This window comes from Neophocaena asiaeorientalis, unplaced genomic scaffold, assembly GCF_003031525.2.
Source record: "Neophocaena asiaeorientalis asiaeorientalis breed wild unplaced genomic scaffold, Neophocaena_asiaeorientalis_V1.1 scaffold155, whole genome shotgun sequence".
Taxonomy (NCBI): Eukaryota; Metazoa; Chordata; class Mammalia; order Artiodactyla; family Phocoenidae; genus Neophocaena; species Neophocaena asiaeorientalis.
Window position 1 is genome coordinate 5,266,099 of NW_020173040.1, and position 19,425 is coordinate 5,285,523.

At 37.1% G+C, this 19,425-nt stretch overlaps 1 protein-coding gene and 1 non-coding gene across 4 annotated transcripts in view; one reads left to right on the forward strand and one right to left on the reverse strand.

Moving 5' to 3' along the window:
• The window catches only part of ZFAND6 (zinc finger AN1-type containing 6), a 76,127-nt gene that overhangs the window by 51,426 nt on the left and 5,276 nt on the right, over positions 1-19,425 (forward strand). For 2 of the 3 annotated variants that reach the window (XM_024742806.1, XM_024742807.1), the window contains 4 exons: positions 94-217; positions 7,823-7,993; positions 9,231-9,339; positions 10,220-10,320. In XM_024742806.1, coding sequence (XP_024598574.1) covers positions 7,840-7,993; positions 9,231-9,339; positions 10,220-10,320 — 364 coding nt within the window. In that variant the 5' untranslated portion in view covers positions 94-217; positions 7,823-7,839. The remainder of the gene's footprint in view (positions 1-93; positions 218-7,822; positions 7,994-9,230; positions 9,340-10,219; positions 10,321-19,425) is intronic. The other variant, XM_024742808.1, reaches the window with a different exon arrangement.
• Positions 2,214-2,320, reverse strand: LOC112398334 (U6 spliceosomal RNA). Its single transcript, XR_003002991.1, has one exon. It is a non-coding gene; the product is annotated as a U6 spliceosomal RNA (small nuclear RNA).

The window sequence follows — 19,425 nt, forward strand, 5'->3', positions numbered from 1 at the left end:
GAAATTGATGAATTATTTGCCGGGAAGGAATATATAGTATCCTCAAAGATGTTATTCTCATGTTAGCTGGACTCGCGCCTTTTTGTCTTTCAGCCCAAGAAACAGCAGGAAAGACAACCTGACATAGGGAACTGGGGACTGCTATACAGAGAGAGAACTACAAAGCATCCTCAGTGCAGTAGGAACCCTAATCCAAAGTCCCTATACTTTTATCACAGTGAGTAGCATTCGTCTCAGCTGTTCTATATTGAGTCATACTTTCTGATCTATTTGCTTTATGAACTTTCCTAGATATTTTGTAATCTCTGCAAAGGTTCTTGACCTCCAGAACATATGTATGTTGCCCACATGATAGGTATCATCATAGGTTAAGATTAGGTAACTGAAAGTGAAGGTAGCCTTGAATTGGAGAGTATAAGCTCTATCTAAGAGCTCTATCTAAGGGTCCTAGCTGATTGGTTTTAATTTTGGGAACATCAGTCCACTGTTGTCAGGTCTTGCTGTTTTTCAAGAGAAGCTGGAAACCTGGGATTTTTATTTGACATTCCCGAATTTCTGAATGCTAACAATTAATTTTTAAAAGTTAATATGTGCTGGCTTACCAGACATGCCTGTGGGTCAGATTTAACTTGTTTGCCAGTTAACAACTTCTGTATTTAAGTCATCATTATAAATTATATATCCTCCCTATTTATTTCAGGAGCAGGGAGAGGAACAATGAAATGAAAAATTATATATGCCTTTTGCAACTGGCTTGGGTTACTGATCATTCTTGCTGAATGACTGTTTCAGTATATAAATTATGAGTACTGTGATTGAAACATTTTTCATCAATCTGTTGCCGCCCCTTTTCAATGGAAAATAACCATTTTTTGCCTGACGTGAATACTTCTAACAATAATGAAATGTGTTTATTCAACAAAATATTTTGTAATATTCATATTAGGCATAAAGGGGATTTGAAGAAGAAAGTGTTTAACTGGGAAATGATTTGTATACCTGTAAAGCACTTGAGTAATGGTAAGCTTAAGTGCCCCAAAAGGGTGGTGTACAGACAGCTTCTGTAGGAATACAGAGCAGAGGAGGATCGAGGTGGACAGAAATGAACCCAGAAGAAGTAGAATTTAAGCTGATTCCTTAATAAGATTGTTATAGGCAGAGTGAAGAAGCGGACAACATTTACGAAGGAAAGAGCAGTATGAGCTGGAAGTTTGTTTCCAGCAACGAGGATGATTTGTTTCAAACAGATAGGCGTAAAAGGACCCTCTGCTTTTAGGCAGAGCAGAGTTAGAGCAGTTACTGAGTTTCTGCTAGGTGCCAGGCACTATATGGAAGCTTTCTATATACACTGTCTTAAATAAATATGAGCACACTTTTAAAAATAATTAATTAATTTAGTTTTGGCTGTATTGGGCCTTTGTTGCTGTGTACAACTTTCTCTAGTTGCAGCTAGTGGGGGCTACTCTTCGTTGTGGTGCACCGGCTTCTCATTGCGGTGGCTTCTCTTGTTGCAGAGCACGGGCTCTAGGCGCCCGGGCTTCAGTAGTTGTGGCTCGTGGGCTCTAGAGCACAGCCTCAGTAGTTGTGGCACGTGTGTTTAGTTGCTCCGGGGCATGTGGGATCCTCCAAGACCAGGGTTCGAACCTGTGTCCCGTGCACTGGTAGGCGGATTCTTAACCACTGTGCTGCCAGGGAAGTTCTGAGCACACCTTTTTTTTTTTACATCTTTATTGGAGTATAATTGCTTTACAATGGTGTGTTAGTTTCTGCTGTATAACAAAGTGAATTAACTATACGTATACATATATCCCCATATCCTCTCCCTCTTGCGTCTCCTTCCCACCCTCCCTATCCCACCCTTCTAGGTGGTCACAAAGCACAGAGCTGGTTTCCCTCCCTCTGCTATGCTGTTGCTTCCCACTAGCTATCTGTTTTACAATTGGGAGTGTATATATGTCAATGCCGCTCTCTCACTTCGTCCCAGCTTACCCTTCCCACTTCCCGTGTCCTCAAGTCCATTTTCTACGTCTGCATCTTTATTCCTGTCCTGCCCCTAGGTTCTTCAGAACCTTTTTTTTTTCTTTTTTGGATTCCATACATATGTGTTAGCATATGGTATTTGTTTTTCTCTTTCTGACTTCACTCTGTATGACAGTCTCTAGGTCCATCCACCTCACTACAAATAACTCAATTTTGATTCTTTTTATGGCTGAAAAAACATGGAACGCTTCACGAATTTGCGTATCATCCTTGTGTAGGGGCCATGCTAATCTTCTCTGTATCGTTCCAATTTTAGTATATGTGCTGCTGAAGCAAGCACCTGAGCACACTTTTAAGGAGTTGAACTTAGGGAAGTTTAGTAACACGTCCAAGCTCTTATAGGTAATTAAAATGGCAAAACTGGGATCTGACCCCCAAGCCTGTTCACTTTTCACTCAGCTTACTTTCCAGGGAAATTGGGCTGGTTAAGGTAAATTATGTAGAGTATGAATGCCAGGTCTAGTACTCCTTTCTGGGGAAATTATTTAGTAACTAGAACAGAAGTAATATGATGAGAACTGAGTGTTTTAGGAGAATTTAAATAAGTGGATTGTGAGGAGAGGCAGTAAAACAGAAGAAAAAAACTGTTAAAATAACCCAGATGTGAAGTGATAAAGTCAGAATTGGGATGCAAAGAAGAAAAGAGCATGAGATATTTCAGAATGAAAATTATTGGAACTTGGTGACTTAAAATTCTAGGGGATGAAGCAGAGGGAAATAAGTTTAATTAACATGTATTTGCAGTTATAATTGAGTCTGTGTTGCATTCATTCATTGCTGTCCTTTTGTCAGAATTTGAATAATTGGTAATGAATTTTCTTTGCAATCTTAAAATATTTGATCTTGAATTTTTATGCTAATGAGAATTTTTAGGTTAAAAGACTTAAAGGAAAAACAAATTTTCTCAAGAACTTGGTTAAGCTAATTAAAGCTGCATAATATCTTAAGGTTGAATAAATGAATGAAAGTTTAAATTATCTTTAAATGAAAAGAATAAGAATTCATGAATGCTCATGAATTTATGTTTGGCAGGGACAGGATGGACTTTGAAAGTCATTCTCTTTGTTTTTTTAGATCCAAAAAAAAAAAGGACATTGACCTAATTGCTTACTAGATATGTGACCTTGGGCAAGTTATTCAGTCTCTTTGAATATCAGTTTCCTCATTTAAGAATGGAGATATCAGCAATACCAACATCATAGGGTTCTGGAGAGAATTAAATGAGATAATATAAATAAAACAATAAAGACAGTTTTTGGCCCATAGTAAGCTCTGAATAACCAAGTACTATCTGAATGGGGTAGGGAGGACAGTCAGTTGTAGGTTTGATTATGAATGTTAAGAGTCAGAAATCACATTTTCTGAATTCTCTTTAATTTGTAATTTTTTTTTTTAATTACACCATGCTAATCCATTTTTCTCTGTATGTCTGGTAATCTCATTCTTTGCCTCCTTGGATTTGTAGTTTTCTAATCCCACAATACATAGAGCAATTAAGGAATTGTTCTGCCTTCTCATGCTCTTTCCTCTTTTTCTTTCCTGAATGCCAAGCTAATGGGCCCTCCAAATTGTTTACCTACCAAAAAGGTACAGTAGCAAGGGGATGCAAGATTTCCAGTTTCTCCATAGCTACCCCATCTTTGCCACTACACATAAAGATAAACTAAGATACCCTTTTATGGCTTTTGGTCTTTTCCTGAATCTTCATGGAAAGGTACATTTTGTGGCCTAAAAATAACTAACACTGATTCTTTTCCTTTTTCTCTTCTCTCTCTTTTTTTCTTTTCTTTTTAAGTAAGCTGTGAAATCTTTTGTGCTTTTTATCTGGCAGGATAATAGCTTTTTATAAGAAAGCTCTTGACTTATGAAAATAATTGCTAGTTTGCTACTGTGCAGGGCAGTTTGGCTTGGGGAAATTGCTAGTGTTACATGTTTTAAATTTTAGTCTTACTATTCAGAAGCAGGGATTGTGATATAAAAAACTTGGTGGTCATATTGTACTTTTACTCTGTGAATATTTACTTGAGTTTCTATAGAAATAAGATATTTATCTTCTCTGGATGCTTGTACATTGCCAATATATACTGAAAGATTTATCAGTACCGGTGGGGAAGGTTCTTTAATTCTTATAACATCATTTTAATGTCATTTATAGGTAGCATAGAATAGTTGGTGATTTAGAACAGTATTTCTCGAGAATTCCCTGGCAGTCCAATGGTTAGGACTTGTTGCTTTTACTGCTCGGGTTCCACCCCTGGTAAGGGAACTAAGATCCCACAAGCTACACGGCGCAGCCAAAAAAAAAGGTGTTTCTCAATCTTTTTTCCTTTATTGCCCTCCCCCCATCCCCAGGAGCCTTTTAAAACAGTTTTTTCCTAATTGGCTTCCTACCTCCATAAAATTTTAATTCCACATATATATAATAGTTATCTATTTATGTATTATATGTATAGCTGTGTTTTATACATAAATAGTAAAGGTTTTTTTTTTTTTTGTACTCCCATTCCCCGGAGAATCAGTGTTTTGCCTTCTTGAGGGGATTCTGCCTGCATTGATGGTTTACAGCAGTGGATTCTCAAAATTTTTGGTTTCAGAACCTTTGTATTCTCTAAAATTATTGAGCACGTTGAAGAGCTTTTGTTTATGTTTGTCATATCTAGCGAAAATTTTTATCATGCTACAAATTAAAGTGAGAAAAATCACAAAATATTTATTAATTTATTTAAAAATATTTTATGAAAAATAACCATTTCTCCCTCCCCCCTGCCCAAATGGTTTGGTGAGAAATGTGGCATTGTTACACATTTTTGTAAATCTCCTTAAGGTCTGGCTTAATAGCAAACAGCAGGATTCTCATAGTTGCCTCTGCATTCATTCTGTTACAATGTTAAAAAGAAAAGCTGGTGTCATACAGATATGTAGTTGGAAAAGGAAGGAGTATTTTAATAACCTTTTCAGATAATAGAGGTTTCTCTTCTTCGATATTACACCAAAATGTAACAATTTGTAGTTTCTTAAAGGGATAGTTGCAATGTAGGATCTCATACTATATGAAAACATTTTGTCTGTTGCTCTAAAATCCAGTGTTCTTTCACTTTGAATAAATCTTTTGTTCATGAATAATTTTGTACTGTCATACATTGGTCACTTAGGAAATATTGGCTTACTGACTTATGCAGACCTTCCAAATGTCAATAGTAGTACCAACTACTCACATGTCATTAATATAACCACTGACCTTATCAAAGACTCTCTAAAAATTGGAGAAACTTGTCAAGCTTTTTTTCATTTGAATGTTGTCCTCGGCAATAAATAGCATTAGTTATTTTTCTTGAAGTGACAGGCTTATTACTTCATTTTTGAGAAAATATCTGCCACATACTCAAGTCTGAATAACCAGAGTTTGTCAGTCGTTCTTTGAAATAAAAAACTTGTGCTGTGAAAAAGGTGACTCGGTTAGGTTGTAACTCAGACAATTGCACAAGTGCTTTTTCTTCAGTCATCATACTTTCTATATGCAGCAGGAATGCTTTATGTGTACTTCCCAGTTTGTCACAAAAAATATTAGCAAGACGTGTGTGTTCAGGCTCAAGATTTAATAAAATTAATAATTTTTTTGTCACAGTGTGGTGATGAAGAATAGAAGGTAGTATACTTCACTGCCATTGTTATGGCTTGGCTCCTTGATGAAGCTCCAGGTTTTTACCCACCATTGCTTTTGTACCGCAAATGCACATGTCAGCATGGTGGAAAGGCAAACTAGTTAGCATTAGTATGAAAACAGTTTTGACCTCCCCAGGGGTCCAAGGAGCAAACATTGAGAACCACTGATTTAGAGCTTGGACTTCTACCGAATCTCAGCTCCATCACTTATTAGCTACATCCATGACTTTGTGCAATTACCCTGATTCCAAACCAGACGACCACACTATTCCTCATGAATATAGGCCCCCAAAATCCACAAAATGTTGGACATTTGCTTTTCTATCCTAACATTGTTAATGGATTTTTTTAGTTTGATACACTGTTTATGTATTTACAGAACTACAGGAAAGGGAGGGTTTTTAAAAGTAGCATAATATATAAAGCAGAGCAGCCAAGATTAGATTCTGAAATGACTTGCCATCATGAAGTAAAAAAGATGTTTGTCAAAATCCCAAATTACATTCCTAGGCCTAAAGATCTTTTATTTATATTCCTAGGCCTAAAGATCTAAAGATTCTAAACAGTTTTAGGTTTTTCTTTTTAAAGGCAAATGCTAAACCTGCTTTGTTTTGTAGAGTCAAATGCATTATTGCTCTTGGTTCTGAAATTTGCATTAAATACCCTCCCCCCATTCTACAACTGTCTTTTCAAATAATTTAGGTGAAGAAAAAAAATCTGTTAATGGTAAACAGTGAATATTTATCAATTCAGGGAAACTTCAGTGGCAGAACAGTGTCCCTTTGCTTAGTCTTGTCCTGTATGACCTTTGAACATACACTCATCTGTAAATACACATACACGCATTTTGGAGGAACCTTCATTTCATTTGGGAGGCTTTTGTTTTGTTTTTTAATAAAGTGAGATAGAACCTCTTATTACCTTCTCATGTTATTTATGCCAAAGAACCACTTGCTGTATGGGAGAAATGGCACATGGGGTTCTTCCATCTGCTGTAATTGATTATTGCCTGTGTGGTTCCCAAACAGTTCCTCTGCCTGTTAGTTTTTAAATTTTAAATACTCTAAAAATAAACAAATATTTTGTTCCCAATTACATAAGTAGTATCTTCATTTAAGAGGATTTTAAAAGTACAGAGAAGGTACAAATCAGAAAAAAAAAAAAATCACAGTTAGCTCTGCCATCCTTGGGTATGTATATTCTTTCCTATCCTTATTGATGGTTAATAGATGCATTTTTTGGTCCTAATTGGCAACATATTGTATATACATTTCATATTGTGCTTTTTCATTCATTATCAGCAATTTCCTCCTTCAAAAAGAATTCTAAAATATTTTTAATGACTGCTTAACTTTTGAAAAAAATCCCTTCTCCTAATATTAGATATTTAAGTTATTTTAAGTTTCTCAGCATTATAAATATACTGTAAAACACATCCCTTGTGTGTGTGTGTATGTATATATATATATATATATATACATATGTATACATAATTTTCTCCTGATTATACCCTAGTTATTCTATTGAATGAGAATGATTGGTTCAAAAGGGCAATCTTTTTACAAGGCTCTTAAGGTGAGTTGCTACATAACTTTCCAAAAAGATTGACACAACTTCTCATTTTTCCAGTGTTCTGCCAATTTCTCCACATCTTCACCAGCATTGATATTCTGTTCAGTGCTTTTTAAACAGAAAACATTATGCAAGTTAAAACATGAACTTTTAGCAAAAGTTTAAACGCTTAAAAGTTAATAATACAACACATAGCAAACTGTATTTCTCATTAATAGGAGTCCAAGCTGAACCTAGACTTAAAGGATTTTCCTTAACATTCTGATGGTGCGGAGTCTTTAGTACAGATTCCCTTCTCTAGTTCATAACATTTTTTGAACCAGTACAGACCGACTTGTACACAGTGGGTCAGAGATAAAAGTTCAGTTTGTATCCTTTTGATCTTTATTTTTTTCTGTCTCTACCTCAGCCTATGTGTTGAGGCAGCTGCACGGAGTGGTTTAGGGCAGAGTATAAGTGCATTTTCCTTTATTATATAAAGCAAATTTGGATAATATATGATTGTAGTGTGTGTCTGAGTTCTTTGCTAATTCTGTGTAAATTTCAGGTGTGCAACAGAGGAACATGGCTCAAGAAACTAATCACAGCCAAGTGCCTATGCTTTGTTCCACTGGCTGCGGATTTTATGGAAACCCTCGTACAAATGGCATGTGTTCAGTATGTTATAAAGAACATCTTCAAAGACAGAATAGTAGTAATGGTAGAATAAGCCCACCTGGTAAGTAATTCTTACCTGGTAAGTAAAACACAGCACTATTCATAATTGAGATACACCTGAATAGCACAGGGTACCCAGTACCTTTTTCTGCTTTCACATTTTACTTCTTTTACTACACTTACATCAGGAAAATGTCTCATTACATAATGTGATTATCAGTGGTAGGGAAACAGGAATAGGAGTGTCTTTACCCATTGAAAAGAACTACTTCTTACTTGCTGTGTTAGAGAATTCAATTATCTTATTAAAATAGAGGCACACTTCATTCAAGTATATATAGCTGTCTTGGAAAAGGTGTAAGGGAGTGAGGGCTGTACGAGGACCTTGCTTCTTTTATCTAGGATGACTTTTGAAGCCAAGACAGTTGTAGAAGGAAAGAGTGAGTTATATATAGCCACAGCTGACTGTAGAAAAAGCCTTTCTCCATTAGGAAGGAGAGGTGTAACAGTTTGACTCAGAGAAAGGGATGTTCATCCCCAGTTCATTTGAGTTCTTTATGCATTTTTATGTCAAAGGATTTTCCTGGAAATGAAGTGGCTTTTGTTTCAGTAGTTGTGTAAGAAGGATCATGAGGATTTTGAGTATAAGCTTTGCAAAAGTAAGGTGTTAATGGTACTCATCTAGGATAGTTCTCATGTAGCTTAATGCCTAAATGTATAGGTTTTCGTGGTGAATGAAAGTGCAGGCTGTTACTTAGTTCATTTAAAATTGTGTGTGGTCTTTCTCATCATTGCTTCGTGTTGAAGCTAGAAGATAGAATCATTTAATCAAAACTTCTTTACTTAAGGCTAAGATCAAATGAATATAAATTATTGTTTTTTAAGTCATCATCTACATTTCTGCCTTATAAAGAACAGGTAAAATAATATAACCTGAGCACAGATTTTAATTTTGAACTTATGTTTGCCTTACTGCAAAATTCTTTTTTATTTGAAATATTTGTGCGCTAGTACTTGGAAGACATTTGTGAATTAAAGGGTTTGGGTAATAATAAGTCCTAAGAAATCGTAGTTTAATTTTGGATATATACATTTTGTATATGGTTTCCTTGGTTAAAATCAGCATTCTTTTCATAGGCAAACTATTGAAAAAATTTTAACTAAAGTAATGAACCGGCTTATTATATAGTAAAACAAAATCCATATACTATATTTCGTGGAAAACTGATCGTGATTTTTGTAGATGAGGTGTTGGCCTGCCCAGGGTACAGTCACTAACCTGAGATGTCCTGTTACAGCACCTTCTGTCAGTAGTCTGTCTGAGTCTTTACCAGTTCAGTGCACAGATGGCAGTGTCCCAGAAACTCAGTCGGCGTTAGACTCTACATCTTCATCTATGCAGCCAAGGTAAGATGTAGCCTCTGAAGTGTGATTGGAAAGCTATTGAAAAGTAAAGCATATATTCCATATGATCAGTTCTGTTAAGAAGGAAAACTGTGTAGTCAGTTTAGGATTAACTGGCATAAAATTATTATTATTAGTGACTAGTCAGAAAAATCTTTTTATTGGTTTTAAATTGGGGTGGGAGTAGGGAGTTGTCTTTTTAAGTCTCAGATTTCCTTTCAGACAGGTTTTTCTTTATTTCTCTTCATAATATATCCTGACCAACCCTTGAAGTCCTTCTGAAGCATGTTCAGTTCTTCTAGTCATAGGCTTATTATGCAAGTACTAGTGCTTTGTATCAAAAAGTACAGTCTTGTCACAGGTTCCCTTCGTTTAATATCATGATGTGGTACTGATACCTATTTGTACTGTAGTGTATTTTTTCTTTTTAACTTCGAAGTCACATCATTTAGAAGCCTGAAAACACAGAAATGTTTGTTTTATTCTTACTCTACTGTTAGGAAACATATTAAGTTTCTACTCTGAAGTTCCTTTTTCCAGTTTATGATGGGAGATGTTCATTTCTGCTATGCAAGTGTATCATATAGAACTTTGTATTAGGGTTCCTGAATTATGTCTTTATCATACTAGTTTTCATTTAGTGAATTCATACACAGTGGACATACACTGTTGCTTTATTTTCAAAGCAATAAACTTCTGGTCCAAATTGGTCTCAAGTTTCAAAGCTCTGTAGTTATGTTTAAGTTATAAAAAAAAAGTATCTCTGATTAATTCTTGTCTTAATGATCTACTTACATATTTGAACTCTTACTTATTAATCACTTTAGTTACTCTTCATGCATAGAGATCGTCTTTTAAAATCTAAATATTTTTGCTTTTCTAGCCCTGTATCAAATCAGTCACTTTTATCAGAATCTGTAGCATCTTCCCAAGTGGACAGTACATCTGTGGATAAAGCAATACCTGAAACAGAAGACCTGCAAGGTTTGCACATGAACTAGCATATATTTTGTCATTTATTTAACATTTGAATATTACAAGCCAGGCACTATTTTAGATGCGTATGTTTTTTAAATTACCTGCCTAAGATAACGTATTTTTACATTTGTTTTCTTTAGGAGCAGAATAGTTTATATCCTCAAGTATTTAATTGACTGCAATGTTGGGAGCCATTTCCCACTTATATATAATTAGGTCATCAGCATAAACATAGAAAATTAAAAATCTGTTTTGTTTAAGAAATATAATTAAATGAATAAGTGGTGGTATTATACTGTTCTCTTTTACTGTTTTGCCCAATTTAACCTAAATGCTATTTCCTCTCCCAGCAAGCTGGGGCTGCTGGTTTGAGAGGAATCTCTTGCTTTTGACTCAGGTTATCTAAGTGACTGATTATTTTGACTGGCAGTGGCCCCTCTTTCCCCGTGTGTGACTTCCAGCACAACAGTCGCATTCAGTTACTCTTATTTATAGCATGGTGTCTCTTGTTCTTGCTCATGCTCTTTATATCCACATTATGTGGATTAAAGTGAAGTGGATCTAGGAAGACTTGAAAATGTGTTTGAAGGCTTTCTTAGTGGGCAGAGATGGTGGAGGCGGCATTTAGGATGCTGTTAAAAATCTGTGCTTAGTTATATTCTATTACTGTGTGGAAACAATGTGTAAATTGAGAAGGATACTCTGGAAAGACAAGTCCAAAGATGAGCTGTGTGTCATTTTACCTATGGCATGATTTAAAGGGAGAAGATGGCATGCCCAGTGAAACCTTCCATTGTACATGGTGTTCACAGGGTGGTGACAGATATATCTGGCAATCGTAGCTGAAGTTTGCTGAAGTTTAAATTCAGTTAAGCTAGTTAATTCCCCTTCCTCTGATTTCATGCCCAACAAATGATTGGCATAATTTGCCTCTTTGTAGATTTTGCTATAGAAAAATATACTGTCTGACCAACATAAGTATTCCAGTATAACATAAGTATTAGGTGAATAATTTTTATTTTTTAGTTAAATAGGAAAGTTTAAGGTTGGGCAGAGATAAGGAATATTTTAAAAACAGAAATAGAAAAATTCCCCAAATCTAGTTATCCATTAGACGTGGGAAATAAGACAGGGGTGGTATTAAAGCTTTCGGTTGTATGACAGTTGAAATGGCAATGGTGTGGTTGTTTGCGACAGGGAGGTTGAAAGAAGTAATGGTTAGACAAGATTTTAGATAGAGTAAATTGGAAGTGGTCAAATTTCAAAACTTAAAATCTCAATTGGAGGTTGTAGATAGTTAATAGGTATTTAAATGTATGATCAGTATTATGTCTGAGATTTGGAAGTCTTTGGCACAGGTTGAAAATGAGAGGCAAAATCAAGAAGAGCAAGTAGGATAATGAGTCAGCAAAGGGGAGAGGAAGAAGTCATCTAGATCCTGGTTAGTTTTAGGCCACAGATGTCAACAGAGAGTTTTCAAGAAGCAAAGGTTGCTTAGCAATTTTGAGAGAGAGCTAAGTAAGGAAGAATGAGAATAGGCTGCCTACCATGAAGGTGTTATTTATGTCTTACAATCGAACAAATTTTATTACTTTTTTTTTTTTTTTTTTTTTTTTTTTTTGTGGTACGCCGGCCTCTCACTGGTGTGGCCTCTCCCGTTGCAGAGCACAGGATCTGGATGCGCAGGCTCAGTGGCCATGGCTCACTGGCCTAGCTGCTCTGCGGCATGTGGGATCTTCCCGGACCGGGGCACGAACCCGTGTCCCCTGCATCGGCAGGCGGACTCTCAACCACTGCGCCACCAGGGAAGCCCCGAACAAATTTTAGAATGTTGGTAGTGGGAAAATATATGCTGCTTAAGAATAAAATAGCAGGGATTTCCCTGGTGGTGCAGTGGTTAAGAATCTGGCTGCCAAGACAGGGGACACAGGTTCAGTCCCTGGTCCAGGAAGATCCCACATGGCGGCAGAGCAGCTAAGACCGTGCACCACAACTACTGAGCCTGCACTCTAGAGCCCGTGAGCCACAACTGCTGAGCCCACGTACTGCAACTACAGAAGCCTGCACACCCTAGAGCCCGTGCTCCTCAAGAGAAGCCACTGCACTGAGAAGCCCACGCACCACAACAAAGAGGTAGCCCCTGCTCACCACAACTAGAGAAAGCCCACACACAGCAACGAAGACCCAACGCAGCCAAAAACAAAATAAATAAATAAATTAATTTTTTTTAAGAAAAAGAATAAAATAGCAGTTGTTTTGCAAGTTTGACAAAAAATGAAGATTGTAAGTTGGTGAACTAATGTAATACGAAGGGACATTTATGGTGTATGGAGAACAATATAGATTTCTCCACATAGCCATAGATACATTAATGCAAATGGTGGTCTTGATGCCATATTAGGAGAAATTGTAGAGGGGTTTTAAATTGTATAGACTCCTTTTTTCACTGTAATTTCAGTGACTTTTAAGTTAAACCAGTATTAACTTTTAAGTACCTTTTAAAAACTTAGCATTCATAATTTCAGCATAGCAGGATCTTTGAACAATCAGATGTAAGTTTCATCTGAGTTTGAGAGGATTCGTTTTCAATGGGTAAAATCTCTTTAACAGCCTAGATTTTAAAAAATATCTTATACTGTTGAATTAAAAATGTCTTTTATTATAAACATGCACACGAATATGTGTATATATATATATACACACTCATAACACATAATGTACTTGTGACTTCCCTATTTGATAGGAACAAATGCAGAGAATATTTTTTCCATCTACTTAATAGATGGACGAAAAGAGAAGTCTTTGACTCAAGTCCTGTGGTCATTTGAGCTGTAACTGGAACCTAGGCACCTGACTCTAGGCCATTATTCTTTCCACTAGACAGTTGTGGTGCTTCCTGGACTAGGATGTCCTTGTGTGTGTTTCTGTTGCCATATCCAGCCCTCCCTCAGTTCCCAGGGTAGGATCAACTGGTTTGGTGACCTACCCAGGTATCTGTTTTCTTCCTTATTATTCCATTTGTATTCCTCAAGGGAAATTTTTTTAGATAGGAAGATCATCCCAGGTAGAAGAGGGTACAAGAGTAGCATCTGTGTGCCTAAGCCAGAATTTCCTAACATTGTCGTTGGAGTTTTCAGAATAGTGTCCTTGAAACAGCTTTTTTTCTCTGTAGGTATTCTGCTTATAATTAGGTAAGTTGCCACCAGGTGGTTGGTACTGCTTCCATTTTGTCCTCACGGCTCTGAATAATTTTTCTCCTGTTTAACGGAGAAGCTCTGAAGAATTTTTTCATGTTTACCTGAGAATTTACCATATTACTGCATCTTTCTCATTTAATTATGCCTTTTAACTTAATAAACAACAGTACCTCACACAGTATCAGTTAGGAATGACAGATTTCCAGTTTATGAAAGCTTAGCTTTGTATTAAAAAAATGTCTTTTCAAGTTTTTTTTTTTTGGCCGCGTTAGGTCTTTGTTGCTGCACATGCTGCACGGCTTTCTCTAGTTGCTGTAAGTGGGGGCCACTCTTGGTTGTGGTGCGCGGGCTTCTCATTGCGGTGGCTTCTCTTGTTGCAGAGCACGGGCTCTAGGTGCGCAGGCTTTAGTAGTTGCGGCATGCAGGCCCTAGAGCACACAGGCTTCGGTAGTTGTGGTGTGTGGGCTCAGTAGTTGTGGCTTGCGGGCTGTAAAGCGTGGGCTTAGTTAGTAGTTGTGGAGCATGGGCTTAGTTGCTCCTCGGCATGTGGGATCTTCCCAGACCAGGGCTCGAACCCGTGTCCCCTACATTGGCAGGCGGATTCTTAACCATTGGACCACAAGGGAAGTCCCAGCTTAGCTTTTTAAAAATGAAAACTTTTAAGTGTCTTTGTACACTCTAAACTATCATACTTCATTTCTATTAGAACAATATGCTTAACTTCAGTTAACCTCTCAGTCCCTCAGATATTGGAGCAGAGTAAAAAGAATATGGAATTTGGATTCAGAAGTTCAGTTTTCATATCTTGACACCTCCTCTTCTCTGAACCTTATTTTAATTACTTTTGAAGGAGAATAATAACCATGTCCACCTTAGAAGTTATTAGAAGTCAGTGAAATAAGATGAAATGTGTTTTGTTAATAAATACAAAGGATATTCTTATTCTGTATAATACCAGTGTTTGGGGAGGCTTAGCATAAGAGAATATTGAAGTTTTCCAGCAGTAGAATGTAATCATGACTAAGGTGGTGAGCTCTCCGTCACAGAAGTGTTTTCAGAGAGCTGACTTACTGTCAGGAACAAAGTAGAGGGGATCTCTGCACTGAGTGGCAAAGTAAATTAGAATTCTCATAGTCTTTTCAGCTCTGAGGGTTCCTTTCTTCATACTAAGTTGAATTGTCAGATCAGTGGTTCAGAACAATCAGAGAGGAATAGTCCCTTTCAACTAAAAATTAGGAATTTGTATGGATTAAAAATCAGAGGTTGATTTTTAAAGAGTGGGTGATAATAGCCAATACAATCTGGACAAAGTTGGAGAACTAACAATTCCCAATTTAAAAACTTAATACAGGCTACAATAATTAAGACTACATGGTACTAGTATGAGGATAGTCATATAGATCAATGGAATAGAATTGAGAGTCCAGAAATAGCATTCTCACATTTACAGGCAATTGATTTCCCAACAAGGTGGTGCCAAGATCATTCCATAGGGAAAAAACATATGATGCTGGGCCATTTAAACAAAGTTGGATCCCTACCTCACACGGTACACAAACATTTACACAAAATACATCAAAGACCAATATGTAAGAGCTAAAACTATAAAACATGTAAGAGAAAACAGGCATAAATCTTCATGACCTTGGATTAGGTTTCTTTAGACATGACACCTACAGCTCAGCAAAGAAAAATAGACACATTGAACTACATCAAAATTAAAAACCTTTTCGCTTCAAAGGACTATCAAGAGTGAAAAGACAACCCAGAAAGGGAAAAAATTTGCAAATTGTATATCTGATTAGAACATATAAAGAAATATAATTCTACAATAAAGAGAACCCAAGTTTTAAAAGGGCACAGGGTTTGAATAGGCATTTCTCCAAAGAAGATATAAAAATGGCCAAAGTGTTAAGGATGTGGAGAGATTGGAACCCTCATTCATTATTGTTGGGAATGTAAAATGGTGCAGCCACTTTGGGAAACAGTTTGACAGTTAAAAAAGTTAACTCAAAGTTAAATAGAATTAACTATATGACCAAGAAATTCCATTCCTAATTCCCAAGAGATGGAAAAAATGTGTTCACACAAAAACTTATATAAGAATATTCATAGCAGCGTTATTCATAATTAACAAAATATGGAAAGAACCCATATGGCTGTCAACAGATGATTGGATAAACAAGGAGTGGTATATTCATACACTGGAATAGTATTCGGCCGTAAAAAGGAATGACGTTCTGATACGTGCTGCAACGTGGATGAACTTTGAAAATATACTAAATAAAAGAAGCCAGGTACAAAAGGCCAGCGTATTGTGTGACTCCGTTTATGTGAAAGATAGGTACCATGAAGAGGGCTTTTTTGCTGGAGAAGAGTTTGTAAAAGCAAAAGCATACTGGTAGGAAAACACGAAATTTGGGAGATAGAACAACAGTTGCTAGAGTAGCCAGTTCAGACAAGTATGTGTTGGAACTAAAGTTGGAAAGATTGTCTAGAATCAGGTCATGGAAAATCTCTAAGGTATTGGGTTCTAATCCATGATAAGGGAAGAGAGCCATTTTGAAGGTTGGTTGCTTCTTTTTGTTTGTTATAAGATGACACAAAGTTGTATTTTAAGGATTCATTTAACAGTGTTTTGCCTCCAAATAGCTGCTATTAGAAACTGATCTCATTTACAGAGCTGCTCTCTTCAGGATGGTGGCCACTAGCCTCATGTGATCACTTGAAATGTGGCTAGTCCGAAGTTAGATATTTAGTGCATATTCATTTGCCAGTTACACTCTAGTTGTAACATATACAGTGCTTTTGAAGACTTAGTAGCAAAAAAGGCAAAGTGAAATATTCTGTTAATACTTTTCATATTGATTTTTTATTTAAATAATAACATAAATTAGTTTTATCTGTTTCTGCTTTTTAACATACCTGCTAGAAAATATAAAATTAAATATATGATTCTCATTATTTTTTTTTTGGACCCTGTTAGCCCGCTATGCAGGCTAATTTTTCTCTTGAGTATTAAAAAATTTTTTTCATTTTGTAATGGATTTTTTTTTTTTTTTGCTGTGTTGGTCTTCGTTGCTGCGCGAGAGCTTCCTCTAGTTGCGGTGAGCGGGGGCTACTCTTTGTTGCAGTGCGCAGGCTTCTCATTGCGGTGGCTTCTCTTGTCACGGAGCATGGGCTCTAGGCGCACGGGCTTCAGTAGTTGTGGCACATGGGCTCAGTAGTTGTGGCTCACGGGCTCTAGAGCACAGGCTCAGTAGTTGTGGCGCAGGGGCTTAGTTGCTCCTCGGCATACGGGATCTTGCCGGACCACGGCTCGAACCCATGTCCCCTGCATTGGCAGGCGGATTCTTAACCACTGCACCACCAGGGAAGGCTTGTAATGGATTTTTGAGCTAAGAATAACATAAAGATCATTTTTTCCTCCCCCTTATTTTGCAGGTAAGAAAGTGAAGTCCAGAGAAGGGAAATGAATTTTATCCCAATGGGTCATTGTAAAAGTGTACATTTATTCACTAAATATCTGTTGAGCAACCGCTCTGTGTAAGCACTGGGTATACAGTGGTGAACAGAAATAGTCCCCACCCTCAGAGTGCTTAGTCTAATCCTTGAATGAGACTTGTCATGACAAGTTATATATATGGATATATGTTATATATATAACATATATCCATATATGTAAGGTATATATGCTATATTACATAGATATTGTATCTACTGTAAGATAATGTTCGGGGATTACGTAATAATGTCATCTTATGTTCAGTTTTATTTTTCACCATGTGTCTTGACTGTGCCCCCAAACAGGTAGTGCTAAATAGTTTTATGTACTCATTGTTATATTTGTGTGCTTTTTTCTTTCTTTTCTTCCCTCCCACCCTCCCTCCCTTCCTTCCTTCCTTCCACAGGATGCAGAGCATAGGGCCTTGTTCCTCTTGAATGTGGTCCTCCATGTGGGTAGTTAAACCAGTTTTACCTGCCTGGTGCTTTTTGAAGTATCTTTAAAGTAGTGGTCAGAAGGCTTTGTCTAGTTGAGATTACCATTAAAAATTATTAGCAAGTGCTGTATAGTTTATCTCTCAGCCTTTATGCCATTGCATAGGCCTCCCAAATAGCCCTTTAGGACCACTGGATGCAACACAGGCAGCCACCTGTTCTTAATCATTAGCAAGTGGGTATTCTCTGTTTACAATTCTCAATTCAGAATATGAAAAACTGCCTAGTTCTGAGGAAACTGTCCTTATTTTGGCTTCAGGTTCAATAAGAGTATGGCCCTTTGGCCCTTAGTCTACTGTATGGCTTGCTTGCTTGCTTATTTATTTAGTATGGCCATTTTAAAAGATTGTTTCCTTTTACGTAACTTAGAGTTTGATAATTATGGTTTGCTTTGATCTTAAATCTCACATGAAAATTGGGGAAACAGGAGTAATTTCTAAGAATCTTAGACTTTTACAGAATGCTGTTATCATCTTGCCCATGAATTCATTTGGTAAATGTTTAAATTCAGGTACCAGCCATTAACTGCAGGTAAGCTAAGGTTACCTTAGTCTGATGAGGATGTAGTGGACATTGGTCAGCCTCAAATTTGAACGCTAGTTTATAAGCTTTTAGCGTGCCACCTGATCCTTCACTTCAAAGGTTATGCAGTTAACCTCAGTTAAAGAGAAACCGTTTGTTTTGACAGATCTTTAGGGTTAATACTGTGAAATGTCTCTGTTGAGGTATGCAGTAGCATTTGTATCCATAGTAGGTAAATGTATTTTCACTATTCTCCATTTCCAGATACCAAAGTTTGTGTCTCAGTAGTTAAATTGGTTCTGTTAAATATGTAATCCGGGATAGTGGTGGTGTTACTGCCAGTAAAGCATTATTTATATTAGTATATTTGAGTATCAGACTTGCTTGGGAGAATAGGTATGCCTTATAGATTTCAAAGGTAATAAATAGAATAGATTCTTTTCTGATTGCAAGTTAACTATTTTTGAGCTCTTTACACACAGCCCAACCTTATCTGATACTGTTCTAGGAGCTGGGGATAAAACAGTAAGCGAGACATTCAGCCCCTGCCCTCATGGAGCTTACATTCTAGGGGTATTTACTTATTAAAAATAAAAGGCTTTATGTATCCACATTTTGTTTCAAAAAAAAAAATGTAGATATTGGTAGCACTGTCTCCCATCTAGCTTTAGAATGTCCAGGTGGAATAATCATGCTATAGAGCTCTTCATTCATGCATATTTATTTGTTAGTTTGTGGTGTTTTGCCTTTTGTCATATTTTGTTAATAATGTGTTGACATAAGCAGGTTAGAATCCATTATATCAAATGTTTGAGCATCTACTGTGTATAGTTCACTGTGATAGGTGCTGGAAATTCAAACAGGGAATAGGATGCTATCCCTCTTCTCAGCAGGCTTACAGTATAGTTGGGGAAATGGAGCACATAAATACAATAGGTAAATAACTCAATACTAATTCAGTTCAACAGATTATTTATTGAATGCCTGCTGTGTAGTAGGAGGCACTGGTAACAAGGTTGAAAATGACAGGTTCCTGCCCTGAAAGGTTAAGGGCAGGTTAAAGTCAAATAGGCATTTACAGGGCTTCCCTGGTGGCACAGTGGTTGAGAGTCCGCCTGCCGATGCAGGGGACATGGGTTCGTGCCGCGGTCCGGGAAGATCCCACATGCCGCGGAGCGGCTGGGCCCATGAACCATGGCTGCTGAGCCTGCGCGTCCTGAGCCCGTGCTCCGCAACGGGAGAGGCCACAACAGTGAGAGGCCCGTGTACCGGGGGAAAAAAAAAAAAGGCATTTATAATATAATAGTGCAGAAAGTGCTACCGGGCATAATAGGGTTTCCTAGTCTAAGTTGTGGGGGAGGGAATGGAGTAAGAGCTGATAATATAAGCTTAA